The sequence below is a fragment of the Betta splendens genome, chromosome 9 (assembly GCF_900634795.4).
Source record: "Betta splendens chromosome 9, fBetSpl5.4, whole genome shotgun sequence".
In the NCBI taxonomy this organism is placed as follows: Eukaryota; Metazoa; Chordata; class Actinopteri; order Anabantiformes; family Osphronemidae; genus Betta; species Betta splendens.
The window spans coordinates 10,136,560-10,163,083 of record NC_040889.2 but is presented as its reverse complement, the minus strand read 5'-3'; the positions used below and the strand labels follow the sequence as shown (position 1 = coordinate 10,163,083).

Sequence of the window (26,524 nt, the reverse complement as noted above, 5' to 3'; positions counted from 1 at the left end):
GCGCATTGGGCATTTTTTTGTTTCACATTTTGTCTTTATTAAATTAAAAAATAAGAAGCTATAAAACTTACTAAACTAGAAGCAGCTGACATTCTTTAATCAGAAAAGGTTCACTCAGAAATGAGCAAAGTTACTGGTCTGATGAGGAAAAAAGCTTTTGACATCACCTTTCTACATAAAAACTGGTTGTGCAGCATATTTACAGAGACTAATATAAGCCCAAAGAAGAGCTTTAATGAAACTAGTTTTTGCTTTGAGCCATATGCAGGAATGCCCATGAATCAAAGGTTTAGGGCATTGTAATGTATTTACAGCAGTCCAGTGCAGGGCCATCTTCTTTTGCTGATCTAGTTTTGAAATTGCAACATATATACATAAAGAAATTTGGACTATCAACAGTCTAAGCCTAATGTGATTTCTGTTTTAATATATTGTGAATAATATAAATAATATTTTAATGGTAAAATACAAGCAGGTAATGCTAAAAACAAAATACCATCAATTTAAAAAGTTGACTGCAATGTAAACTACATTGCCCAGAGGCCTTTGCAACAATAACATAACCACGTGTTTGTTTGAGCCAATCAGCGCCAGACCACGGTGTTGTCTGCCTGACGTGTCGTATGTGGTTAAAATTGAGGGCAAATGCTGCGCTGTTTTTCATGCTGCGCCTTTGACCAACAAGCAGAACAATGACAGAACCCACTAAACAGGACATTTCTGCTATTTTCAAGCGGCTACGCTCTATTCCTACGAACAAGGTGAGAGTTTTACAAACAGCAGACGTTGACTCTTCAACAAGGAAGTCGACTCAACCAAATATCTGACACGTCGCACCTTGACAAACGCCAAGGCTGCTTGGATAACATTTAACCGATATGTGATATGATGTTTTTAAATCACTGATGCCTGTTTAAACACGTTAGTCAGACGTTGGGGACGTTTATAGGTGAATACAGACCAGGAACTCGTTAAATGTTCCCAGACGCAACGTTAGCAAAGTGACTGCCTGCAGACAGACTAGCTAGCTACGTTTTGACAGGTGGCGACGTTAGCGCTATGAATTTCAGGTTCTTCGAGTGTTTTGTCAGGTTTTAAAATAGTGGTTGGAGGGTGGGAACACCTTTTAGCTGAAATCATCAACACAGTTGCCTTGGCGCGTTCATTTTATAAAGAAGTTGAACCATATTCACGAACAGCTGTTTGAGTCCGCAGATGTCCAGCTAATGTTGAGCACGGCGGTGACACAGATGTTTACTTCCACGTCCCTCTTATTGATTTTAGTCTTATCGCATTCGTGCCTTTGCCTCCTCTGTCAGGTTTGCTTTGACTGTGCAGCTAAGAACCCCAGCTGGGCCAGCATCACATATGGCGTGTTCCTGTGTATAGACTGCTCTGGAACCCACAGGTCTCTCGGAGTGCACCTCAGCTTCATCAGGCAAGTCAGGAGCTGTTTACGCAGAACATGTCTAAGCCATACTTTAGCATGACTAATGTCTGAGTCGAACAGCCGAGTTAGCTCACGGTCTTGCATTAACTAGGTCTATTGAGCTGGATTTTAACTGGTCGTGGTTCCAGCTGAGGTGTATGCAAGTTGGCGGCAATGCCACTGCGGTGAGTACAAGCTCGCTGTCAACAGACTGTAATCCGAGAACTTCCCCACAGACATTATTCAACTTGATCATTTGTATTTCCTTCTCCGTGATTTGACCTTCCCTTAACAGATTGGGTTTTTCAGTCAGCATGGGAGCACGGCCAGTGCTGCCAATGCCAAGTACAACAGCCGAGCTGCTCAGCTCTACAGAGAGAAGATAAAGACTTTGGCCACACAAGCTACCCGATGCCATGGCACTGAGGTAATGTTCTCCACAGCAGAGTGATTAAATCCAACAGACTTTGGCTTTGGTTGTTTATCTGTTTGTATAAAAACATATCTGTAAGTGCATTGATAGCCACATCATTTTATTGCTGTTATTTCCTCAGCTGTGGCTTGACAGCCAGGCTCCACTCTCGCCAACATCACCAGGTGACAAACAGGTGGATTTCTTCAGTCTTCATGCACAGGTAAAGAGATGTTTTCTCCTTATCTACCTGTCTGCTTGTTGGATATTCAAACACCCACTGAGGATCAGTCATTTCACAATGTTTGTCTTTTAAATGTCCAGGGTGTCCCTGATAATTTGAATATGGCAAAAATGAGTCTAAGCTCCACTTCAACTATAGAAAAAGAAGAAGACAAAAATGGTATATACTGTTTCCCCTGCACAATATCTCTTACTTGAATAAAGGTGTTTGAATTCTGTTTATGTGGGTTCTTACCAATACAGTAAACTTTTTCAGGTAATCCAGATGAAGGTCCAAGTGTGGACATGCTCAGTATTTCTCCAAAAGCAAATCCAGGTTAGTAAATTCTTTAACAGTTCAGATAAACAAAACAAATGCTTAAGACCTCATTTTCCTGCCCTTCAAACCTTCCAGAGCCATCCTTGCTTCTCAAAAAGAAGCCAGCTGCTGCCAAGAAAACAGTATGTACAATGTAATTTGTATTACTCATGTAAACACATACATATATATGATTTAATTTGTCCACCTGCAGTTGGCCTCTAAGAAAGGTGGCCTGGGTGCTCAAAAGGTTAGCAGTCAGAGTTTCTCAGAGCTAGAAAAGAAGGCCCAAGCTGCTGACAAGCTCCGAGAGAAAGAAGAAGGGGCTCAGAGTGCCAGGATGAATGTTCAACGCGAGGAATCCATGTATGTATTTTATACAAGTATTTACAATTTAGTGTCGTGCTTCCAAGTCAGTGATTTAAACTCATCTGAATTTTTCCTCATCTACTCAGCGCTCCATCACTGAGACTGGCCTATAAAGATCTCGAGCAGCAGAGAAAACTAGAGGAGCAGAAGTTAAAGGGATTGGAGGGGAAGAAGAAGGAGCAGGCTGAGAGACTGGGAATGGGTTTGGGCATCAGGAGGTACATCAATTACCATAAATACTGGTTGTCTAAGTGGTTGAACAAGCTTCTTGTGTCCCTCATTGCTCTCATTCTACTCCTATCTGCAGTGGAGTTTCTCACTCTGTAACATCCGACATGCACATCATCCAGCAGGAGAATCCAGTGGGGGCAAAGGCCACCAAAGCGCGGCGGTTTATGGATGAGGACAATGATGAAGCCAGCTTTAGTTCCAGGTTAAATGAAGACCAACAGTTTCTGTCTAACCTGTTGATGACCGTTCAACGTAAAACCTTGTTTTGTCCCTTTTTTCTCTTTAGAGTCTTGTCTCGGTTTGAGGATGAGACGGAAACATCGGATAGTTTCTCCTCGAGGTGGGGCGATGGAGGAGGCTGGATGAAGGAGAGCAAGAAACCAGAGCCTGATTTCTACTTGTCCTCTGTTATATCATCACAGGATGACAGGTAGGATGATGTGTCTTGTGATCATGACTTTGTACAGCTTCTTGTCGATCAAACTGCGGCTATTATCCTAACTGCTGCCTTTTCCAATCCTCATTTATCATCAGGCCCACAGCGAGAAGAAAACCAGAACCAGTGGCAGACAGTGGAGAAGCTCAGAAAAAGTTTGGAGAGGACGTGAAAGCCATCTCTTCTGACATGTACTTTGGAAAACAAGACAACTCTGAGGTGTGTCTTCTGGGTGACGGGACTGCTGACTCAGAGTGTATTTTCTAAAATCAAATTGTATAGTAAATCTATAAATGGGACTTTGACCATATATAAATAGATTGCATTTCTGTTCTTCAGTATGAAGCCAAAACAAGACTGGAAAGATTTTCTGGGAGCTCTGCTATAAGCTCAGCGGACCTTTTTGATGATCCAAAGAAACAGAGCGGTAGGAGCCTCCTGCACTGAAGTTTTCCAAAATTATTATGAGCGTGCTAGCAAATGGCAAAATGTCTACTTGACTCTTTGAACAATTTCCACAGCCGGTTCTTATCGTCTCACCAACGTGCTGCCCAGTGCTCCTGACATGTCACAGCTTAAACACGGCGTTCGCTCGGTCGCAGGAAAACTCTCTGTCATGGCCAGCGGCGTAGTGAGCTCAATTCAGGTTGGTCACGAAATGCACGTTATAAATCTCAATCATGCATATTTACATCCAGTTAAATACAGATTTTAAGGTGTCACTCACTGTTGTTTGTTCAGGATCATTACAGTTCCTGAGTCACGTTGCTTCATTCAGCATTGGTAGTCGTCCTCTGATAACCAGAGTGAGCTCCTGTTCAAAAGAGTGGTGGTTTCTTGCCTGGGTGGAAAGGGAACACTGCATCTTTGCTCTGAACAAGTCTGCTCTACGTCTCATCAAAATATGCTCCACAACACGAGATAACTGAAGCACAACGTTTGTCCTCCTGCAGGCATCTTGAATGGAGGTTTGTGTGTGGTGCATTCAGTTTGCAGTATATTGCTTAAGTTGCTTTTGAGGTTTTGGGGGGGAAATATTTAGAAATGCTGTATGTAGCACTCTGAACGTTTGTGGTGTTATGAAGGAGGGATTTATTTTTTTTAGTTCTTTTAGTTATCAAGGTTAAAACCCCAGTTCAGTTGTTAGTACTTGCACTCATCACACACACTCTTCTGTGTCATATTGTACTTTTATTCTTTAGATCTTGCGCCTTCTCTCTGGTTTAAAGTGTCCTTTTAGTCCCCAAGTGCCCTTACATTTGCTCTTCCACGGACTGGACCAAAAGTTGATAACAAGGCCTTGGGTGACCAGACGTTGTTGGGTTTTTGTTTTTTTTTTATGTCAAGAATAGTAGAGATTGATATCACTAAGAGTGTGAACCAATAGCTGCATAGCTTGGCATAAAGACTGAAAATGGAGCTGAACCGATAGCTTGGTGCTCTCATGAAGAGAAGATCCGCTAATGCTGAGCTAAACTCTGCAGCTTCATAAGCAGCAAACTATTTTGCTTTAAATAACACGCAATCAAAACATAGCCGACTTTCTTGTATAGATTTTATAAACTGATGCTGGCGCCTGTGTTGTCTCCTGGCCTATTATCTAATGGGCTCATGTGGTGGGATGCTATTTTGTAGCGTTTATTGTTCAGCACTACGTGTCCACTTCAAAGTGAATGTAATCGATCCCTTTACTGTAACATACAGCCGTTATCTTTTATCATGCCACAGAACAGGCAGCAATTAGACAGAAAAAGCACTACATTGGAAATTTAAAAGCAATCGAGGAACAGCTTGATACCTGGTAATTGCTTTGCCATGATTCTAAATTACTCAATTCTATGTTACTGTGCTAAGATAAGGGACAAGGGTGAAGTCAAGGTTGAACATCCTCCAGTGTCCAAATATGTCCATACTCCATCACTTTGCATTGGATTCCAAATATCTTGGTTTAGCACACCTGTTGTGGAGTCATCTAGAAAACCTTATTTGCACATCATTTGATCGACATTGCACATGGCAGCTTTTGCTTTAATGTACTGGTACTGGTAATTGGACCTTTACCCCTAAGCTGAGTTGCGTCCGTGCTAGACATTAGTTTGTTGATCTTGTTTGGGTTTTCTGTTGTCGTCGTCATGTATCGGTAAACGTATCCGTTTGTGTAAGTTGCATGTCCTTTATAGCTATTAGAGCATACAGACGCACCCTGAATATACGGTGACATAAGGCCACTGGGATGAATCTGTTTACTATGGATGAAATAATGATGTAGAACATGACAAACTGCTTCACCCAATGATATATAAGGCTTTGAATGATCATTTATAGGAAGCTACTTATAATCAAATGTTGGCCTTTTTGACACGCACTCAAAATGTAGGTGACGTTTTTTGAAAACACACCAAATAAATGGCTTTTGCTTCAACTTCTGTCTCAACCATTTGTCTAAGTATCAAGCTGTGTTTCTATGCCCTGTGTGAATTGCAATTTATTTGCAATCGTGATGATCATCATGAAATTCTCACTTAAGAAAAATAATATTTGTGCTTGTTCTGTGCCTTAAGTATTCGATATTTTAGCAACATATTAATAATTGTAATATTATACTAATTGATTACTATGTGAAAGGATTTATTCGTTTGACGTCATTATTCCGGTGAGGGCAGGGGCTGGCGGTCGCTTACGTGGCTAGCTGACGCGTTTGTAGTGCTTATTTTCCTGTCGGATTTATGAATGTCACGAATACGGCTAAATGAGATGCAAAAAATAAATGATACATACTTTAGTGGACATGATTGGAGTTTGCGGCATGACATGGCCTACGAATCATTCTGTAGAGTAGTGGTTTCATATCAAGATTATTTTAAAGTTTCCACCCAGGGTATTGTAAACTCGGTTTTACGAGCTTTGAATGGGCACCTGAATGCAGCGTGTTCCAGGGAATTGTGGGGAATGATAATAGCAGCAACTTTTCCAAAATTAGCCAGATAGTTGTACTTTCTCGCATCACTGCACTTTATTATGCTCGCGTCTTTAAAACACGAGTCTTATTTTATTTTAAAACGTAACTAATAGGCGGTGGACACTATTCTGTTCTTTTTAATAAGACATTGAACGCCACTGCGCTAAAATGCCTACAGAGTTGAAGCAGAGGAAGAAAACTCCATCACAAAAACACACGGATGAAGTTTCTCAAACGTTGGCAGCAAACTGCAGAAATGATGCTGACAAAGTGAAGACGGAGGCTGGAAACCGCACTGGAGGCGAGAATCCGAGTCGGAGTGTGGACATTAAAAGCCTCATGTGCTTATTGTCGCTTGTGGCGTGCGGAGCTCTGAGCTGGTGAGTTCACGGTCAGAAATGACTGATTTCTATGATTTCTAGTTTGGCCTCGCTGAGAAAGTGACTGTTTCTGTTCCAGGATGGTGCTACGACAGAATGAGAAGGTTTCCCAAATTGAAGAGAAATATAAATCACTGCAGGAGAAGACCTCGAGTCTGTTCGACATGGAGGCAGAAGTCCTGAAGGTGTCGAAAAAGGTGGATCACTTCACCCCACATTCAAACCACGTCCTACTAGTTAGAAAATAGGAAATAAAAGACAGCTGAATTCTCAGCATGGTTAAATTGCTTCAGTTATTCAATGGAATCAATGTTTTTGCATAATTTGACTGAAGTTTCCCTTTTTCTTTTTTACTCATATACAGTTGTAATTACATGTACGCACAACTAAGGAATCATGTGGGTTTTTCCTTTTAATAATAGTGGAAGAGTGGAGAGGGTTCAAAAGTATGAACAGACGAAAAAGATAAAATATTTTATTTATTCATCAGATGTTCTTTCATTTGTTTTTGTCTTTTTGAAGTTTTACCTAAATCCTCAAGCATTTAGTCAGAATTTTTCTCAGTTTCAACAAATTATTCTTACATCCTCTCAGCATCTTCCGCATCTCCTCCTGTGCATGAGCTTTGATTTGTTGAATGCATGGTATGAAACCTGGCGACCGTATGGCTCCCACACAAACAGCCTTCCTGTTTTGTGTTGCGGCTGCAGCTTGCCGCCTCTGAGGATGACCTACAGGAGGCACTCTCCACCGTCTCCTTGGCGACAACGCTCCAGCAGGACATCTCCACGCTCCACGGCGCTGTCATGGCGATGCAGGCGGACGAGAGCTCCGCCTCCCGCGACCTGCAGACCGTCAACGCCCGCTTCCTCAACGTGACGGAGACCTGGCAGCAGCGCCTGGCTAGCATCTCCTCCGACCTGGCTGCGCTCAAGGCGGAATCACGGGAGGCGCACACCAGGTCCACGGAGCGGGTGAACGAGGCCGAGCGGAGGGCACGGACGCTGGCAGAGAGGCTGCAGGAGCTTGAAGACAGCACAAAGAGGAACGCCCGAGCGCTGGAGCGCACGGAGGAAGATGACACCAAGCGGGCGCAGGATCAGCTGGACTGGAACACCAGACAGATCCAGAAGCTGGAGGAGCAGATGACCAGCCTGACCAAGCGGGAGGTGGAACTCAGCTATGAGTTGCAGGAGCAAATTCCCCGGTTGCAGGAGTGTGAGGAGCACCTGCCGCAGGTGGAGGAGGCGGTCCGCGCCATCCTGAGGCTCGGGGGCGATCTGAGCGGGGCCGAGAAGAAGCTGGAGGAGCTGACGCTGCAGGTGTTTGGGACGGAGGACAGTATGCTGAAAGCCGTGCATGAAATCCTGGAGATCCGACAGGAGCTGGACACCCTGCAGGCACACAACAGCATCCTGAAGATGAAGAACGAGCTGTCCGTGGTCAAAGAGGCGGTCCGTGAACTCACCATGACGCTGAGGGAAAACAGGGTGGACCGTGAAACGCAGTCTGACACTATGGGAGAGGAAGGATGGAATGATGAGGAAGATGAAGAGTGGGAAGAGGACGCCCGGAACGAGCCTCCTCCAGCTTTTCAAGAAAACCTCCCTGAATGATGCTGTTACTCACATTTAGAGAACAGGAGCAGACATTCCTCTTAGTTTTCTATAGGAGATTCACATTAAGTAATAAAGTTTTGTTTCATTCTGTTTGTATAAATGTTTCAAAGAATCTGATTCAGTGCTTTGGTTTACATTATTACAACATCACTCTTCAAATGTGTTTTCCTAGAAATTCTGTTACTGACAATTTTCCTTTATAAATGAATTGTTACATTGAATTTATCTGCCTCACTTTAAAGTATTTTAATAATTTCATCACTGGGTTTATTTAATATTTAATAAAATGACCTTTTTAACTTTTAGTAGTCTGATTAGTTCTTGACACCTCTTCCTCCTCTTCTCTCTGCTCCTGTCACTCACGTCATGGTCTGTTTCAGTGTGAAGGCGTCCAGCTGATGCTGGAGGACCTCCGGGGCCAGCGGGCGCCCGTGCAGCTCCAGCTGGGCGCTCTGGAGCAGGACGTCCAGCAGCTGAAGGAGTGGGCTTCCGGGCTGTCTGAGAAGCGAACTCAGCTTCAGACGAGCATCGCTGGGCTGAGAAGCGCTGTGGGACAGATTGAAGAGCGCACCTCAGCCATCACTAAGGACTTCACCAACAAAGTATGTCCAGTTACTGCTTTTCTAGACAGATATGGACTTTATAGACCCCTGTTTTTGTCAACGCCCTTCTCCGTTCTCCCTCTAGGTGGCGTCGGTGAGGACAGACGTGCGCAGGATGGACGGCCTGCAGACTGAGCTGGAGACCCTGCTCGCCCAGGTTGGAGAGCTGGAGGACAAGGCGACTCAGGTGGAGCGCAGCATGGTCAAACGCATCGGGGACGTGTTGGCCAGCAGCATCGAACGAGTGTCGAATCTCCGCGCTGCGTCCGAACGCAACACCAAGGCCATAGATAAGCTGCGCAGGAACATCCCCGAGCTGGCGGCAGCGGACCAACAGATCTCGGAGCGCGTGAGGGATCTGGAGAGCAGCAGAGCTCGTCTGATCAGAACAGTGACCTACGCCAGCGACCTCAAACCGAAGGTGGCTGCTATCAAGAGGGACTTCGGGGCGTTCGGGCCCCAGCTGTCGGATCTGATGCTGCGGATAGGACGCCTGGCAGAGGATCTCACTCACAGAGAGCAGGAGATCGCTGAGCTTAGACAGACTTTATCCAACCTCACTGCAGCACAGGGAGATTTAAGTGTGGCAACTAGACAGGTGTTGGTGAAATAGCCGATGTAGCAGAGATGCACGCGTCAACGTGAAATCACTCTTTGTTGAAATAAATCTGGGGTGTTGTTAAAAGGATGTGATTAATGTAGTATTCAGGTTTCAATTAATTCAGAAATAATAAATTATGCAGTTTACTTTTGGTTTTGGGGTTTTTGCACCACACCTATCAGTAAGTGTGAATCTTCATTCCCACCCATATGTCACAGTAACGACAGCAATCCAGCATCAACAATGAGTTCACACCAGAAGGAAATCCTTCATAAGGAGTTTTTATTCATGTAAAAAACACACACAAAGGCAGCATGTCGGAGTAAACTTGGGAAACACGTTCAGGTTGAGCTCGCTGTTCCATCCCGGGGCCCCAAAAACAGCCCTGGCCCTGAAAGTGTAAAGTCTAACAGTCCAAACATTGGAAAATCAAACTACAGTGCAGAATGAGTGTGGATGTGAAGTCACAGATCAGCAGTCGAGCTCTGCCCCGCTACGTCCTGATCCTTCAGCTCTTCTAATATTATGTGCTCCAGCTGTTCGCCAGGCCTGATGGAGGTCCTCGCTGGCGGATGCTTTGGTGTCCTGACGTCTCCCTCCGTCCTGCTGGGGGGCTGTGGAGACGCCTGAGCGCCTGCGTGCGTCTCCTGCAGTGCTTTTGAGGAGCAGTGCCCGACGGGGAACCTCTAGCTTTGCTGCTCGTCCTCCGCGGCGCCGCCCGAACTCTCCCGCCGCTCCGGCTCAGCGCTGCTTTCCTCCACGGCATCCATCCTCCTCTCCAGCTCCTCCACCCGCTGGCCCAGGCCGGGGTCCTTCAGGACCAGCTCGCTGTGGGCGCCGCCCAGCGCGTCCACGGCCGACTGCATCTCCTCCACTCTGCCCTTCAGCGCCTCCAGCTCGTCCACGCCGGCCTTCGCTCCCTCCACAGCCTCCCTCTGCGTCGCCAGGGCGCTTTCGTGCGCGTCATACTTGGCCAACAGCGACTCCACTTTGGCGCTGACCTCAGACAGGGCGTCCCCGCCCTCCTTCACTCTGGCCTCCAGGTCGTCCGAGCGTTTCTGGGCCTGAGCCGCCGCCTCGTGCGCCCGCTGCTCCGCGGAGCGGGCGGCGTCGGCGGCCTGCTGCATCCCGCCCTCCAGCGTCTCCGTCCTGTCCTTCAGAGCCTGGACGCCGGCCTCGGTTGCAGACAGCGTCTGCTTCAGGCTCCCGACGGCCTCCTGCACCGCTGACCTCATGGTTTCCACCTCTTTGGACAGCGAGGCGACCTCGTGGTTGCGAGTCTGGAGCTCGTTCCTCACTGAGCTTATCTGATCCCGGAGCGAATTGGCGGAGGAGTCGGCGTCGTTTTTGGCCGTTTTGATTTCAGCCACGGCGCTGACGATGGCAGTGAGCTCCTCTTTGATGAGGGCCGGGTCCTCCATGTCCCCCAGCCGGGCTTTGAGGTCGGCCAGCTGGCTCTGCGCCTCGCCCTGGGCTTCGGTGAACTCGGCCACGCTGGCTGTGATGGACTGACTCACCTCAGCCAGGCGCTCCTCCACCGTCTTCTCCAGGGAGGAGAAGTCCCTCTCGCGGGCCTCCTTCACCTCGTTGATGCCCTCTGAGAGGTCCCGGAGCAGGTCGTTCTGGAGCTTCTGAAGAGCCTCCTCCACCCTCCTGGTCTCCACTTCGCCCTTCTTCATCCGACTGACGGCGCCTTCCAGCTCCACGCGCGTGATGCCCAGCGACGACTCCAGCCCGTCCACCACGCTCCTCAGAGACTCCACCTGTGCGAGGGGACAGCATGCGTAGTCATCAACGGGACACCAAACATCACATCAAGTCCAACAAGAACCCTCTGTTCTCCAGAACAGGACCCAAAGGCTCTAACATCTATGTTTACCTCCTACAGGTTGCGTCTAAAGCTAAATAATTGATTTGTCTTTATATAATATTTACATAATTTTGCCTCTCACACTATTTATAAATGTACATATACAAATATCAATATTTTATAATCCTCAACAAAGCTGTTACATTTGATTGAGTAGTAAAATAAAATTTTAAGTGAGAATCTTCTGAATCAACTACACACTCATTACATTACACTCATATAATGTTACAAGTATTTAATACTTGCAAGTTAAAAAAAACAGGAAGTACTGTGACCAGTATACTATTTAGATGAGCCACACACACACAACCTGCTGGAAAAGTCCCTGCAGGAATGAGGAAAGAATAAACACGTTAGGATGGCACTGAATGAGCCCATGGACGCGTTTGTGCGCAAGAACTGACCCTCCACTAGGACCTAGTGTTTATTCATGCGTTCACAAATAGAGGAAGCCCTCTTCTAGCAGTGATAACTCATCCTTCTCTGCCCCGAGCAACAAGATGACCAACCTGTTCCACATCCCAGCCTCCAACTGTGTCGTGCATCTCGTTCCCCGTCTATTTTGTGACTCATCCATTTCCACCTACCTGTTGAGCGACATTCTCCATTTTCGTGCTCAGTTCTGCGCCGAGCCGTGCGCTCTCCTCGTGCCTGCCGCTCGTCTGGCGGATTTCTTCCACAACTTGTTGTAGGTAAAAAGCCGCAAAGCCCGCAGCGCCGATTAAGCCCAAGTAAAACACGGTGGTGGCCAGAGAGCCGAGGCAGCTCCCCGGCCGTGGCCCCTGGGAGCCCGGGGCGCTCGCCCCGTTAGCGCCGCCGCTCTTCTGCGCCTTCTTGCCGGCGTCCTCTTGCGGGGCCGCGGGGCTCTTCTCGCCGGCGCTGTTCTTGTTGCGGCTCTTCGCCATCGTCAGGGGGGGTTCGCTCGGCGTCGCGCGCGTCTGTTGCGATGTGGATGCGCCGCGAGCGCCGCTGGTTCTGCAGTCGTGGATGCGGAGCGCTTCCAGTCCAGGCCCACCGGCTGGAGCAGCGTATCAGGGAGCGCGGCGTGTCTCTCCGCAGGGTTTTAGTGTTGAGGTATGCGGATGGGGGTTGTCCCGTGTTAAACTTCTGGCTCTGCCCGCGTACAGTTTAACGACCGTAACACACTGCGCCGATTGTTTCCCGGCTGCAGAGTTCATTTCTCTGTTGTTTCCGAATAGTTTGGACAACTTTTCAACCAGTGCTCCTGCAGATAAACTTTTTGATGTACACAATGCCCCTGTGGCGAAGACAAAGCGTCCTCTGCCGGTGATCGCAGTCTGTTTGGGAGACCGGCGCCGCAGCGACACGTTCATTAACGCTGCGGTAACCACACAACGCTGATGCAAACGCGCTGTAAGACGCGCTCCGTGCGGCAGAGCGGCCCCGGGAATATGGCAAGCCAAGAGGGTCAAAAGAACGGCGTTTTTAAAACGCGTTTTGTCAGGTTGAGACGCGTCTCGTAACGCGTTTTGTCATGTTGTGACGCGTCATGTCAGGTTGTGACGCGTCACGAGACGCGTCTTGGTTGTTTTCGAGACGCGTCACGAGACGCGTCTTGTTGGGTCAAGACGCGTCACGAGACGCGTCTCGTTTGGTCTATGCAAATTTTTCCCCACCCATGTTTTCCCACCACCAATACATTCAAAGTGACTTGAGCCAATCACTGATGACTTGGAACAGTCAAAAGTAGTAGATGACTGATACTCACTGACAATGTGTAAACAGTAAAATAGAACTGAAAATAGCCCCTTCCTTGGCTATGTAAGAACATATTCACCAAGTGCTGTAGATAATAAAACAAGATAATAAAATAAAGCTAAAAGTTTTAAGAACATGCTTATATTAAGCACATGCATGCTTAAAATATGAGTTTATAATTTTTATTTTTATTTTAGAGCATTCAGTGATTAAAAATAACATTAAAATATAAAAATTTGGTAAGTAAACGCAAAGATTAGTCTCTAATGTCAACAAGAAGAGCCTCATCAAAAAATTGTTCATCATTAGGGGTCACTCCTATTCTTCTGTTTTGTGTGGTACACGGCGAGTTAGGGGATTGTGTGTGGGAATGACCATCAATGAGCAGTGCTTTGTGGGGTTTGTGAAGAGTAAGTTGTGCTTGCTTTCTACAAAGGAAGTGCACCAAGAGGTGCTGTTATTTTGTGTCTCTTTACCTGCACAGTGTAATCTGAGCAGCAGACACATGAATGATATTGCCTGTAAATAAGTACAGGATTTAATCGGGCATTCAGTTATTTGGACTTGCTTGCAAGAAGAACTCTTAAAATAATTTAATGTATGTTCCTATAAAGTCTTCACCTTAGCCAAATGTGCATAGTTCAATAAAGAATGAAAATGCATCGGCCATCCTGTACGGTGTGGTCTGCTGGAGCAGCAGCATCACAGTGAGGGACAGGAAGAGACTGGACAGGATCAAGTCCAGCTCTGTCCTGGGCTGCACTCTGGACACGGTGCAGGAGGTGTGTGAGAGAAGGGTCCTGGCTAAACTGACATCCATCATGGACCAGGACTCTGACCCACTGGAAGACTCACTGTCTGCTCTGGAGAGCAGCTTCAGCAGCAGACTGATCCACCCTCGCTGTGTGAAGGAGAGATATCGTAGATCCTTCCTACCTGCTGCTGTCAGACTGTACAATCAGTACTGTATCAGTGGTTTATGTAACCTGCTCTGCACAATATTTGTGTAAATCTGTGAACGATCATGTATATTGTTACCGGTACAAATCTTATACCCATTACTGTGCAATAACCCTGCAATGACCTCATACTCACTCAAACTGTACTGCTTTGTACTGTGCCAACACAAACTGGTCTGTAGCTGTACTCTCGCTTATCTGTACTGCTGTTGTGAGAAGTAATTTCCCAACTGCAGGACTATTAAAGGTTTTCTTATTCTTATTTAACTTTCGCCCCGGTGAAGTTACCTGCAAGTTCCCTCGTGGTAACTGGGCCAGATGTCAACCGTTCTGGACAGCAGCAGGTGACAGCAAAGGGCACAGGGACTTGAGTGGACCTACCTGAAGCCATGGCTTGAATTTTCTTCACCGTTTTCATAAGTATCACTATGAATCTCTTAGTATGTATCACATGCATGTCATAGCGCTCAAATAAAGTGACAATGACAGTATCATAAATTAGCTGTATGCTTTGATAATATAAAAAATGACAAACATAAGCGATTGCTTCGGAGCAGTAGATTGTGTGTTTTTTGCAACCATCAACCTCTCCTGAATTTTCAGACATGTAGCTTTTAACATAATAAATGCACTGCACTAGAACAGATGTGCAAACCATCAAGAAGAAAAGCTTTAAAGTGAACTGAACTCTCTCATTAGTATTGACCTTAATGTCTGACCAAAAGTTGAATGATTTATCCACACACTCTTTGGTCCCTTACAGTAATAGGTTAACAAAATTACGACAAATGTTCTCAAAAGCAAATCTACAGGAAGGATCACAGTAGGAGCACAAAGCTGCAGTTGTAGCTGTTTAATGGAAGGGACCGCAATCAGAACAAGACTCCTGTTGAATAATCATCTGCCATGGCCAGTTGCGGTGAGTGGAGAGGTGGGGGGGTTGGAAGAGGAGAACAGGTTGGAAACGTCCCGGTCCAGGAATGGAGTCATCTGCAGACAGGCAGAATTTAGGAAAAAAAAAATGCACAAGAGAAATCACAAAGTCATGACCCGAACAGCATCTATGTAATTGTGGTGGAAATTTCCCATAAAGAAGCAGATGAGAGAGTTGTCCTTTTGTGCGATTTATTGAAATAATAAAGAAAATAAAAATAATGGGGAAAGCAAACAAAAAGCATGGATGTTGATCGTGCACATCAACAAACCAAAAACCAGCTGGGGAGATCAGTGCACACACCACGAAGGTGTGATGCAAAGAGCCCACGATCCGCAAGTTGCTTCTGCCTTTTAACCCCTTTCTCTGGCTCTGGTGGAATGTCTCTCTGCAGCAATGGAATTGTTCGTGCCACTTTATCTCGCTGTGAGTGAGAATATTTGCTTTCTCACTTCTGCATCATCATGTCTTGTTATCCAAAGGAAGGAACACCGAGCTTCCAAGACAAGATGCATTCGCTTTAACAGCCTTGGGTCTGGTGGGGAGTCAGAGTCCGGGTGTAAAAGACAAACATATATCATAAATTACTAGTCAGTCAAATGGAACATCAGATGTTTAGAATTGATGTACGACAGGGCGCAAGAGATTAGTTGTTTGTGCGAGAATGTTCAGTTCAGTATTGCACCTAACCAGCACATGACGACTGTGTTGGATAAGAAATAGCACAAAGGCAAAAATTTTCCAGTACAGTAATATAAACATGTAGGGGAAGGTTTCACATGTGTGACATAAATCTGTTTTATTTCATTGCCCTTAATAAACAAACAAAAGAAGTTTATATACCAAAAACATACGATTTTCAAAAGGTTTTAAGTTTTCAAACGGGTCAATTTGAGTGGTAACCTAAAAGGATGGTTAAGCAAAGCTCTGTGTATCAAGGTGTCTATCAAACCTATAGCAGCATACATAGGACAATGTTCAAAGCGATCTGTATTGCAGGAGATCTCACTACCCTTGCCACAGCTTGTTTAGTCTGCTACCATCAGGAAGGAGAATTAGGAATCCACTACAGACTATAACCAGCAGTCCAGCATCACATACATGCATACGTACCTATTCTTTGATGTTTTGACAATGCAGCAGCATCACTGAGAGGCTGGACAGGGTCATCATGAAGTCCAGCAGGGTCCTGGTTTATGCTCCGGATACTATGCATGCGGTGGGAGAGAGAAGGGTCCTCTTGCTGAAACAGACAACAAATGACAGTCACACGGTTAGAAAACAGGTTATGGGAGAAGATGAGCCATGAAAGAACAAGCAAATCCCTGTCATGAAATGTGCTGGACTATTATATTATATTATATTATATTATATTATATTATATTATATTATATTATATTATATTATATTATATATATAAATAAAAATTACTAAAGTGCTTTATATATAAGTAGTTAACAGTGCAGTGAGAACCATATCTGCAACCATGTACTAATTAAAATATAGAGAGTAAACACAAAGAGTAAACACATTGTAAAATACAGAGTAATAGTGCAAAAGCAAATAAATCTTTGTCTGCTTAAAAGCCAGTGAAATAAAAATATCAACTGGTATGAGTGTAAAACCTCTAAGACAAAACATACAGAAGATAAGCGCATAATTCATAATGCTATGGTTTACATAGGAGCAGGGTTTACATGTTGCAAGTTAGCAATTACAATAATACAGCAGTAAATAGAAACCTCCTGCATGCGTCATGTATCCCTACCATTCACTATTTATTGCTGTTATGATCAACAGTATCAACATCCTTGTCACCGTTTTCCCTGTTATAATGGCATTGTTTGGTGCATAATAATCATTACTACTATGACCGTCTAAAGTTTTGGATACTTTGCTGATATTGTGTTTCTAGGCTAAGAATTAAGATCTCTACGTGTGTCAACCTAATGCATTTCGAAAAGGGCTGTTTTTAAAAAAAGCAACGCTGACGTGTTTGTTCTGGACCACACTGTTAATTAGCACAGGTGTGCTCACAGCAAGAGCCCGTGCAGCTAGACAGAAAGCAAACTAATAACACGAGGCTCCACGCAAGAGCCGCTTTTCGTACATTTATGTTGCATTCTCGTGTTTGTGTTCTGTGACTGAAACAAGCGCAACCACGAATAAATTAGCAAACAACACCGAACCAAGCTAAGCCCAACGAGTTAGCATAAACGCAGCTAACAGCATACACATACATGTCACACACAGGTAACAGTTCTGATATTGTTCCTGTTCGTAAACGTGTTCCTACCTACAAAGTCGGAAATTATCCAAAGCACAAACGTTCAGCGCACTTCCAGCACACACACGGAGCTTCTCCGAACTAATGTCGCAGCGAAAAAAGCAAACTTTACCGGGCCAAACATGCGGCAAAGATCCCTTATTAGACAAAAATGAGAGCGAGCGCTCACACTGACACGCAATCGCGCTTACAGTACAGAAAGCTCACTCCGACAAACCTTTGGAGCTTTAATTTAATTTTTACTATTATTACTTACCTCCATCGCATCATGTTTATATCCAGTGCGCATGTGTCGTTATTTGAACTTTTATTGGTCCTCCTACGGGCTGCGGAGGACATTCGTCTTCTTCTTCTTCTTCTTTAACTCTGGTGATTCTTCTTCTTCTTCTTATCCTTGGAGCGTGGAGCACCCTTAAACTTAATTTACCGCCCTCTACCTTCTTCTACTCTCCTTCGATCCACTTAATATACTCAAATTCACGGAAGTGCTGTTAGTTTAGGATTTAGATTTTCGCTTTGTATTTTCTCTGATTAACACAAATAGTTAAATTATGAAGGTGTTTATCAACAGTCAACAGTCAATTGGACTTAATAATAGGAAGAAAAAAGAAGAATTAGTACAAGCAGAAGCAGCGAAGATTTGCATACATCAACAAGTAAATATACCACATTTTGGTACGGGACAGAAGGTGGCGATAGTGCGCAATTTGTCGAACGCAAACTGCCCATAAACAAAAGCAAAAAAGAAGAAGAAGCAGAAGAAGAAGAAGAAGAAGAAGAAAGTTTTCGACAACGCTTCCAGGACAACAAAAGGCAAGTTCGTCTCAAGGTCTGTTGCGTTTTCCTTCTTAAAACATTGAATTAGGTCGTCATAGTCTGCACTTTACCCTGTGTATTACTCGCCATTGATGTGAGTCCCCTGTGTAACTTTGCTGCATTGTAAATAGTTTAATATCTAAAATTGAACTCGATACGAAGACTGCAATGCGGTGGCATTAAATAAATGCGTGCTTTATAGTTATTCCATAGTGCTAGTTAAAATGAAAGTCAGAACAGTAGTCAACAGTCTACAGCCGCAACAATCACTTGCCAGTTGGAATGTTTCAATGAAACTTAAGGTCCAGCCTGGTAACAAATGTAGTGTCTAAACATTGTCGGTTTCAACGAAAAGATGCACAGTTAGAAAGAATTAAGTTGAGTTAGCTTGAATTTAACCAAGTACCGTAATATGTCTTTACAGATTTCTTACATTGTGTTTAGACTGAAATGGGACCATGTCAGATTCTGAACACTGGGCACACAGTGAGCTCTTTTGTTCTTAAATTACATATGTGAAGTGATTCGAATAGCTCCATTTATTTGTAATGAAATAAGTATTAAGTCAGTTACTGAGATTTTGTTTCTTATAGCTGACTAAATGTCTGGATTATTATATTTACTTGATATATATGTATGTGCTTCACTGTTTCTTAAATTATTAAGGTGGAACCCACAGACAAGGGAGGTTGAGAGAAATTGTGTGCCACAGATGTCTATTCAACCTGTTGATGGTGCTGAGGCTGTGTACCATGCATAACCCAACTGATGCTCCCACACACAAAGTACGTGTTAGTAATTGTGTTGTCTTTTTTTGCTGTTTTTTTCATATTTTCTAGCTGTGTCCTTATAGGCAGCCCTCACTAGGAAGCAGAAGAAGTGGAGCGGTCAGGTAATTGTTATATAGACATATGTAGTGCTTACAAGCGCTCCAGGTTGATAGACTGAGCATCTGAAACTTGTCCTTTCAACTGATCAAGGATTTCACCAAGCCTGTATACAGGTCTGTACACAGGTGTGTGACTGCTTTTCAGAAAAAAATCTATGACAGAAATGTCAGGTTAGGTTGTAGTTGAGGTTAGTGGAGATTACAAATATTCTGTAGGTGCGGTAGTGAGTGGTTCTCTGTCTGGTCTAGGGTAAACCACTCTTTTTGCCACCTCCAGCATATCTGTGACTGGAATGTGAAGAAGTATTGAGTGAGTGAAGTTTTCAGTGATAAGTCTAACAACTCAACTTTTAACCTCCTCCCTTGTGTCACTCTTGTTTGTCGTTTTAGGAATAGGAGCAGTTAAGGATACCAAAATGTCCTGAAGCTGGCCTAGTCCCTCTTTAGAAATTACAAACCTGCAGAGGCTTCAGTACAAGAGTGTACACAAGCAGTTGCACTGTGTTCAGTCATCCCTCAGATTGCATTGCTATCAGAAAGGCAATGTTGAGCAGCCTTGAGACAGAGACCTTTGTCCCATTGGTGAGTACTGAAAAAAATAACACGTTTTGTTTACAGCACTGCAAGTCTTGTTTTAATGTTAGCTGAAGCACCCAATAACAGTCTGTGTTTCTGTGTCTTGCAGGTTCTCTCACAGGCAAGTGAAGAGTGCTCGAGTAGGGAAGTGGGCTGATATAATTTTTGGCTCTGAGGATCTGCTATCAGGGTCTGCCCCCTTTGCCACGTTTCCAGTGTCATCAACCAACTGTTTTCTTCCTTGACCAGCTACACCACTGGGTATTACAGTCCACCACTCCACTACCGCACACCTATCTCCTCTTCCAGGACTGTGTGTATGCTCAGGACCACAACTTGTAGCAACATGAAGACAGCTGTAGCTGCTGCTGCTGCGGGGGCTTTCCAGGAACAAACTTGGTCAGCAGCCGACACTATACAGCTGGATTAAGCATGGCCAGCCAAACACAATCGAGAATGGCTATACATGCATAGCCAGTATGCCATCCTGTGATGATGTTAGTTAAACAAAGCCAAGGCAACCACAGGCAAATTAATGGACTGTATTATATTAAGTGGTATTTAATTACATTATAGTGTATGTCGTTTAATTTTTTGTATTGTGTTTAACTAGTCCTATGTCTAAAGCATTATACACATATGTGCCTTTGCTACTCAGTATTTAGGCAATTAATGAAGTCTACTTTGTGATTTATTAACTGGTTTTATTAATCCTGTGAACTGTTTTTAAATAAATCATTTTTTTGGGCAATGAAAAAAATCTTAAGCAAAGTGTTTGTGTTTTAGAACATACAAGGGACTATCAATGGCACAACAAAAGTTTCTAAAACACATTTTTGTATGAGTATTAATGGTTTAAAGATATGAGGAGAATTATATGAAGAGATCTACTATAAAACTGAAAGTATGCAAAAGAGTATAACTTATCATTCTAGTTGTTATAACAGCTAAAATAAAAAATAAATAATAGCAAATATCAGTTGTTCTCTCTCACTAATTCACAGGGGTTGGGAGCATGCATGATCTTATATACGCTGACAATTAGATTAAAGGTTGGGAACACCCAGATTGCCAGTTTATCATAGTGTTACATATAGACAACAACTCACACCTATAGACAATTTTTACTCCCCAAGGGTAGTGTCTGGAAACACAGGAAGTATTTACAAACTCCACGGAGCAACTGTGAAACCCAAGACCTTCTCACTGTGGGGTAGCAGTAATAAACACCAACACAAATGTTAGAATTGTATCCCTGTGATGAGCAGATGTCCATAAATTTGCCACTAAAACGGATTTCAAAAGCAGATGGAGCTCAACACGCTCAAGACTGTGGAGATGACAGTGGACTTCAGGAAGAACCGCCTGCCCCCCTCCCCATCACAAATCCACAAAAACACACTGCCTACCGTGGACTCATTCAGGTTCCTAGGGTCCACATTCTCACAGGACCTGAATTGGGCCCCCTTACACTGTCCACAAAAAGGCCCAGCAGAGGTTGTACTTCTTGAGACAGCTCAGGAAGTTCAAACTGCCCCAGGAGCTGTTCTATACTTCTATACTGCCATCATCCAGCCTGACCTCTGCTTTTCCATCACTGTGTGGTTTTGGTTCAGCCACCAAACAGGACAGACACAGACTGCAGCGGGTGGTCTGGTCAGACTGAACTCCCTTCCATTGAGCATCTGTACCAGGCCAGAGTCAGAAAACGGGCAGCAAGCATCACTGCTGACCCCACACACCCCACACACAAACTGTTCAACACACAAACTCCCTTCCTCTGGCAGGATTCACAGAGCTATACTCACCAGAACCACCAGACACAGAGTCAGTAATTTTTTATTTATCCTATTTTATTTTACTATTTCTATGCTAATAACTTATGTAAATAGGTGTTAACAATTAATGTTCGGTTTAAAAAGATGGAGTCAGACCGGAGGCATTTCCATGTTTTTCTTGTGCAGACCTGGAGAATAAAACCGATTCAGATTCTGATTCTAAAAGTCCAAACTGGGGATATTTTGTGTGTTAACATTTTTAGTGGGAGACGGTGCAGCTCAGTGTGTGCTGGGATGGAAGACCACCAGCTGAGTGGTTATTGTTTGCCTATCTAATGTACTCTGTTAAAGCAGGTGCCATGTCAGTGCCTTCTTTATGTGGTCGGCAAGTGACTTAGCAGAGCCTTTCATGTGGTACATACTGTATCTCCTTACACGGAGGTCTGGAGCTCCTGAGCTGATGCCATTCAGAGCCTTACCTAACCCCCTGAATTTTGTGAGCCTTTTCCATAATGAAGAATAGGCCGGTCAGCTGCTGTCCTCTCAGCACACAGAGAGGCAAAGTGTCATACTCCTCCAAAGGCACGTGGCTGTGATTCTTTGTGGGTGCAATGTGATGCACTTCCAAACTCAAAGGAAGTGCTAACATGGCATAATAATAATAATAATAATAATAATAATAATAATAATAATAATAATAACAATAATAATAATAATAATAATAATAATAATAATAATAATAATAATAATAATAATAATAATAATAATAATAATAATTATTATTATTATTATTATTATTATTATTATTATTATTATTATTATTATTTTTACTGTAAATCAAAAGCACCTTATGACTTCTCAGGTCACAGGTAACATATATGACATATCAAATTAGTTATAAAAGCAAGGCTTTTATAAAGCTATTTAGATTTAGGACTGAAAAAATTTAGTTATTTTGTTTAGGGAATTATGAAGTTACACACCACAAGAGTGCAAAAACAAAGCAAACAACATCTGTATTATTGTATACAATAACAAAGGCTAATGTAAACTGGTTATCATACAGACCAAACACCAAAGCCTTCTATTGAATAAAGAAGAGATTTAAGTAAGTTTTAACAAACATGTATGCAGGCATTTATAGTAAATTTCATATTTAATTTGTGCAGCCAGAACGCCAGTGGCTGCACAAATTAAATATGAATGGAAAAAGAAGAATATTAAAAATAATACATGACTTCATCGTTATGTTTGTGTACTTCACAATCCATTGAACGTTGAAGTTGTTTACATGTTTTGGTGGATCGGGAAGTTAAAAAAGAAGAAGACGAATGTCCTCCGCAGCCCGTAGGAGGACCAATAAAAGTTCAAATAACGACACATGCGCACTGGATATAAACATGATGCGATGGAGGTAAGTAATAATAGTAAAAATTAAATTAAAGCTCCAAAGGTTTGTCGGAGTGAGCTTTCTGTACTGTAAGCGCGATTGCGTGTCAGTGTGAGCGCTCGCTCTCATTTTTGTCTAATAAGGGATCTTTGCCGCATGTTTGGCCCGGTAAAGTTTGCTTTTTTCGCTGCGACATTAGTTCGGAGAAGCTCCGTGTGTGTGCTGGAAGTGCGCTGAACGTTTGTGCTTTGGATAATTTCCGACTTTGTAGGTAGGAACACGTTTACGAACAGGAACAATATCAGAACTGTTACCTGTGTGTGACATGTATGTGTATGCTGTTAGCTGCGTTTATGCTAACTCGTTGGGCTTAGCTTGGTTCGGTGTTGTTTGCTAATTTATTCGTGGTTGCGCTTGTTTCAGTCACAGAACACAAACACGAGAATGCAACATAAATGTACGAAAAGCGGCTCTTGCGTGGAGCCTCGTGTTATTAGTTTGCTTTCTGTCTAGCTGCACGGGCTCTTGCTGTGAGCACACCTGTGCTAATTAACAGTGTGGTCCAGAACAAACACGTCAGCGTTGCTTTTTTTAAAAACAGCCCTTTTCGAAATGCATTAGGTTGACACACGTAGAGATCTTAATTCTTAGCCTAGAAACACAATATCAGCAAAGTATCCAAAACTTTAGACGGTCATAGTAGTAATGATTATTATGCACCAAACAATGCCATTATAACAGGGAAAACGGTGACAAGGATGTTGATACTGTTGATCATAACAGCAATAAATAGTGAATGGTAGGGATACATGACGCATGCAGGAGGTTTCTATTTACTGCTGTATTATTGTAATTGCTAACTTGCAACATGTAAACCCTGCTCCTATGTAAACCATAGCATTATGAATTATGCGCTTATCTTCTGTATGTTTTGTCTTAGAGGTTTTACACTCATACCAGTTGATATTTTTATTTCACTGGCTTTTAAGCAGACAAAGATTTATTTGCTTTTGCACTATTACTCTGTATTTTACAATGTGTTTACTCTTTGTGTTTACTCTCTATATTTTAATTAGTACATGGTTGCAGATATGGTTCTCACTGCACTGTTAACTACTTATATATAAAGCACTTTAGTAATTTTTATTTATATATATAATATAATATAATATAATATAATATAATATAATATAATATAATATAATATAATATAATAGTCCAGCACATTTCATGACAGGGATTTGCTTGTTCTTTCATGGCTCATCTTCTCCCATAACCTGTTTTCTAACCGTGTGACTGTCATTTGTTGTCTGTTTCAGCAAGAGGACCCTTCTCTCTCCCACCGCATGCATAGTATCCGGAGCATAAACCAGGACCCTGCTGGACTTCATGATGACCCTGTCCAGCCTCTCAGTGATGCTGCTGCATTGTCAAAACATCAAAGAATAGGTACGTATGCATGTATGTGATGCTGGACTGCTGGTTATAGTCTGTAGTGGATTCCTAATTCTCCTTCCTGATGGTAGCAGACTAAACAAGCTGTGGCAAGGGTAGTGAGATCTCCTGCAATACAGATCGCTTTGAACATTGTCCTATGTATGCTGCTATAGGTTTGATAGACACCTTGATACACAGAGCTTTGCTTAACCATCCTTTTAGGTTACCACTCAAATTGACCCGTTTGAAAACTTAAAACCTTTTGAAAATCGTATGTTTTTGGTATATAAACTTCTTTTGTTTGTTTATTAAGGGCAATGAAATAAAACAGATTTATGTCACACATGTGAAACCTTCCCCTACATGTTTATATTACTGTACTGGAAAATTTTTGCCTTTGTGCTATTTCTTATCCAACACAGTCGTCATGTGCTGGTTAGGTGCAATACTGAACTGAACATTCTCGCACAAACAACTAATCTCTTGCGCCCTGTCGTACATCAATTCTAAACATCTGATGTTCCATTTGACTGACTAGTAATTTATGATATATGTTTGTCTTTTACACCCGGACTCTGACTCCCCACCAGACCCAAGGCTGTTAAAGCGAATGCATCTTGTCTTGGAAGCTCGGTGTTCCTTCCTTTGGATAACAAGACATGATGATGCAGAAGTGAGAAAGCAAATATTCTCACTCACAGCGAGATAAAGTGGCACGAACAATTCCATTGCTGCAGAGAGACATTCCACCAGAGCCAGAGAAAGGGGTTAAAAGGCAGAAGCAACTTGCGGATCGTGGGCTCTTTGCATCACACCTTCGTGGTGTGTGCACTGATCTCCCCAGCTGGTTTTTGGTTTGTTGATGTGCACGATCAACATCCATGCTTTTTGTTTGCTTTCCCCATTATTTTTATTTTCTTTATTATTTCAATAAATCGCACAAAAGGACAACTCTCTCATCTGCTTCTTTATGGGAAATTTCCACCACAATTACATAGATGCTGTTCTGGTCATGACTTTGTGATTTCTCTTGTGCATTTTTTTTTCCTAAATTCTGCCTGTCTGCAGATGACTCCATTCCTGGACCGGGACGTTTCCAACCTGTTCTCCTCTTCCAACCCCCCACCTCTCCACTCACCACAACTGGCCATGGCAGATGACTATTCAACAGGAGTCTTGTTCTGATTGCGGTCCCTTCCATTAAACAGCTACAACTGCAGCTTTGTGCTCCTACTGTGATCCTTCCTGTAGATTTGCTTTTGAGAACATTTGTCGTAATTTTGTTAACCTATTACTGTAAGGGACCAAAGAGTGTGTGGATAAATCATTCAACTTTTGGTCAGACATTAAGGTCAATACTAATGAGAGAGTTCAGTTCACTTTAAAGCTTTTCTTCTTGATGGTTTGCACATCTGTTCTAGTGCAGTGCATTTATTATGTTAAAAGCTACATGTCTGAAAATTCAGGAGAGGTTGATGGTTGCAAAAAACACACAATCTACTGCTCCGAAGCAATCGCTTATGTTTGTCATTTTCTATATTATCAAAGCATACAGCTAATTTATGATACTGTCATTGTCACTTTATTTGCGCGCTATGACATGCATGTGATACATACTAAGAGATTCATAGTGATACTTATGAAAACGGTGAAGAAAGTTCAAGCCATGGATTCAGGTAGGTCCACTCAAGTCCCTGTGCCCTTTGCTGTCACCTGCTGCTGTCCAGAACGGTTGACATCTGGCCCAGTTACCACGAGGGAACTTGCAGGTAACTTCACTGGGGCGAAAGTTTAATAAGAATTAGAAAACCTTTCATAGTCCTGCAGTTGGGAAATTACTTCTCATAACAGCAGTACAGATAAGCGAGAGTACAGCTACAGAACAGTTTGTGTTGGCACAGTACAAAGCAGTACAGTTGGAGTGAGTATGAGGTCATTGCAGGGTTATTGCACAGTAATGGGTATAAGATTTGTACCAGAAACAATATACATGATCGTTCACAGATTTACACAAATATTGTGCAGAGCAGGTTGCTACATAAACCACTGATACAATACTGATTGTACAGTCTGACAGCAGCAGGTAGGAAGGATCTACGATATCTCTCCTTCACAGCGAGGGTGGATCAGTCTGCTACTGAAGCTGCTCTCCAGAGCAGTGACTCCTCCAGTGGGTGAGAGACCTGGTCCATGATGGATGTCAGTTTAGCCAGGACCCTTCTCTCACCCACCTCCTGCACCGTGTCCAAAGTGCAGCCCAGGACAGAGCTGGACTTGTTGATGATCCTGT

At 43.4% G+C, this 26,524-nt stretch overlaps 4 protein-coding genes and 1 long non-coding RNA gene across 7 annotated transcripts; 4 read left to right on the top strand and 1 right to left on the bottom strand.

The window, feature by feature from the left end:
• The first annotated feature begins 588 nt into the window (after positions 1-588).
• arfgap3 (ADP-ribosylation factor GTPase activating protein 3) lies at positions 589-5,840 on the top strand. The gene is made up of 16 exons (XM_029163207.2): positions 589-761; positions 1,320-1,438; positions 1,542-1,614; positions 1,725-1,856; positions 1,984-2,064; positions 2,166-2,244; positions 2,341-2,400; positions 2,479-2,525; positions 2,597-2,748; positions 2,838-2,969; positions 3,059-3,184; positions 3,269-3,412; positions 3,517-3,637; positions 3,758-3,845; positions 3,940-4,064; positions 4,160-5,840. The coding sequence occupies exons 1-16, from the start codon at positions 693-695 to the stop codon at positions 4,175-4,177; spliced, it is 1,566 nt and encodes a 521-aa protein (XP_029019040.1). The 5' UTR covers positions 589-692; the 3' UTR covers positions 4,178-5,840.
• A 134-nt stretch (positions 5,841-5,974) lies between these two features.
• Positions 5,975-8,373, top strand: ikbip (IKBKB interacting protein). Its single transcript, XM_029163208.2, has 3 exons — positions 5,975-6,757; positions 6,837-6,954; positions 7,468-8,373. The coding sequence occupies exons 1-3, from the start codon at positions 6,546-6,548 to the stop codon at positions 8,371-8,373; spliced, it is 1,236 nt and encodes a 411-aa protein (XP_029019041.1). The 5' UTR covers positions 5,975-6,545.
• Positions 8,374-8,774: 401 nt separating this feature from the next.
• Positions 8,775-9,725, top strand: LOC129604535 (inhibitor of nuclear factor kappa-B kinase-interacting protein-like). The gene is made up of 2 exons (XM_055511147.1): positions 8,775-8,978; positions 9,064-9,725. The coding sequence occupies exons 1-2, from the start codon at positions 8,775-8,777 to the stop codon at positions 9,589-9,591; spliced, it is 732 nt and encodes a 243-aa protein (XP_055367122.1). The 3' UTR covers positions 9,592-9,725.
• Positions 9,726-9,844: 119 nt separating this feature from the next.
• ckap4 (cytoskeleton associated protein 4) lies at positions 9,845-12,517 on the bottom strand. The gene is made up of 2 exons (XM_029164103.3): positions 12,037-12,517; positions 9,845-11,342 (listed from the first exon to the last, which is right to left on the bottom strand). The coding sequence occupies exons 1-2, from the start codon at positions 12,352-12,354 to the stop codon at positions 10,266-10,268; spliced, it is 1,395 nt and encodes a 464-aa protein (XP_029019936.1). The 5' UTR covers positions 12,355-12,517; the 3' UTR covers positions 9,845-10,265.
• Positions 12,518-18,035: 5,518 nt separating this feature from the next.
• Positions 18,036-20,389, top strand: LOC114862914 (uncharacterized). Of its 3 annotated transcripts, none has more exons than XR_003787085.3 (4): positions 18,036-18,177; positions 18,831-18,949; positions 19,444-19,635; positions 19,739-20,389. It is a non-coding gene; the product is annotated as an uncharacterized LOC114862914 (long non-coding RNA). The 3 variants fall into 3 exon arrangements; XR_003787087.3 differs by having other exon boundaries at positions 18,037-18,177; positions 18,589-18,949; XR_003787086.3 differs by lacking the exon at positions 18,036-18,177 and adding an exon at positions 18,513-18,650.
• Positions 20,390-26,524: the final 6,135 nt, after the last annotated feature.

Coding starts and splice junctions, on each gene's coding strand:
- arfgap3 (XM_029163207.2), top strand. CDS start 693: ATGACAGAACCCACTAAACAGGACATTTCTGCTATTTTCAAGCGGCTA. Junction 3,638..3,757: donor GAAAACAAGACAACTCTGAG/GTGTGTCTTCTG, acceptor TCTGTTCTTCAG/TATGAAGCCAAAACAAGACT. Junction 3,846..3,939: donor TGATCCAAAGAAACAGAGCG/GTAGGAGCCTCC, acceptor CAATTTCCACAG/CCGGTTCTTATCGTCTCACC.
- ikbip (XM_029163208.2), top strand. CDS start 6,546: ATGCCTACAGAGTTGAAGCAGAGGAAGAAAACTCCATCACAAAAACAC. Junction 6,758..6,836: donor GCGTGCGGAGCTCTGAGCTG/GTGAGTTCACGG, acceptor TTTCTGTTCCAG/GATGGTGCTACGACAGAATG. Junction 6,955..7,467: donor TCCTGAAGGTGTCGAAAAAG/GTGGATCACTTC, acceptor TTGCGGCTGCAG/CTTGCCGCCTCTGAGGATGA.
- LOC129604535 (XM_055511147.1), top strand. CDS start 8,775: ATGCTGGAGGACCTCCGGGGCCAGCGGGCGCCCGTGCAGCTCCAGCTG. Junction 8,979..9,063: donor CTAAGGACTTCACCAACAAA/GTATGTCCAGTT, acceptor TTCTCCCTCTAG/GTGGCGTCGGTGAGGACAGA.
- ckap4 (XM_029164103.3), bottom strand. CDS start 12,354: ATGGCGAAGAGCCGCAACAAGAACAGCGCCGGCGAGAAGAGCCCCGCG. Junction 11,343..12,036: donor TGGAGAATGTCGCTCAACAG/GTAGGTGGAAAT, acceptor CCCCTCGCACAG/GTGGAGTCTCTGAGGAGCGT.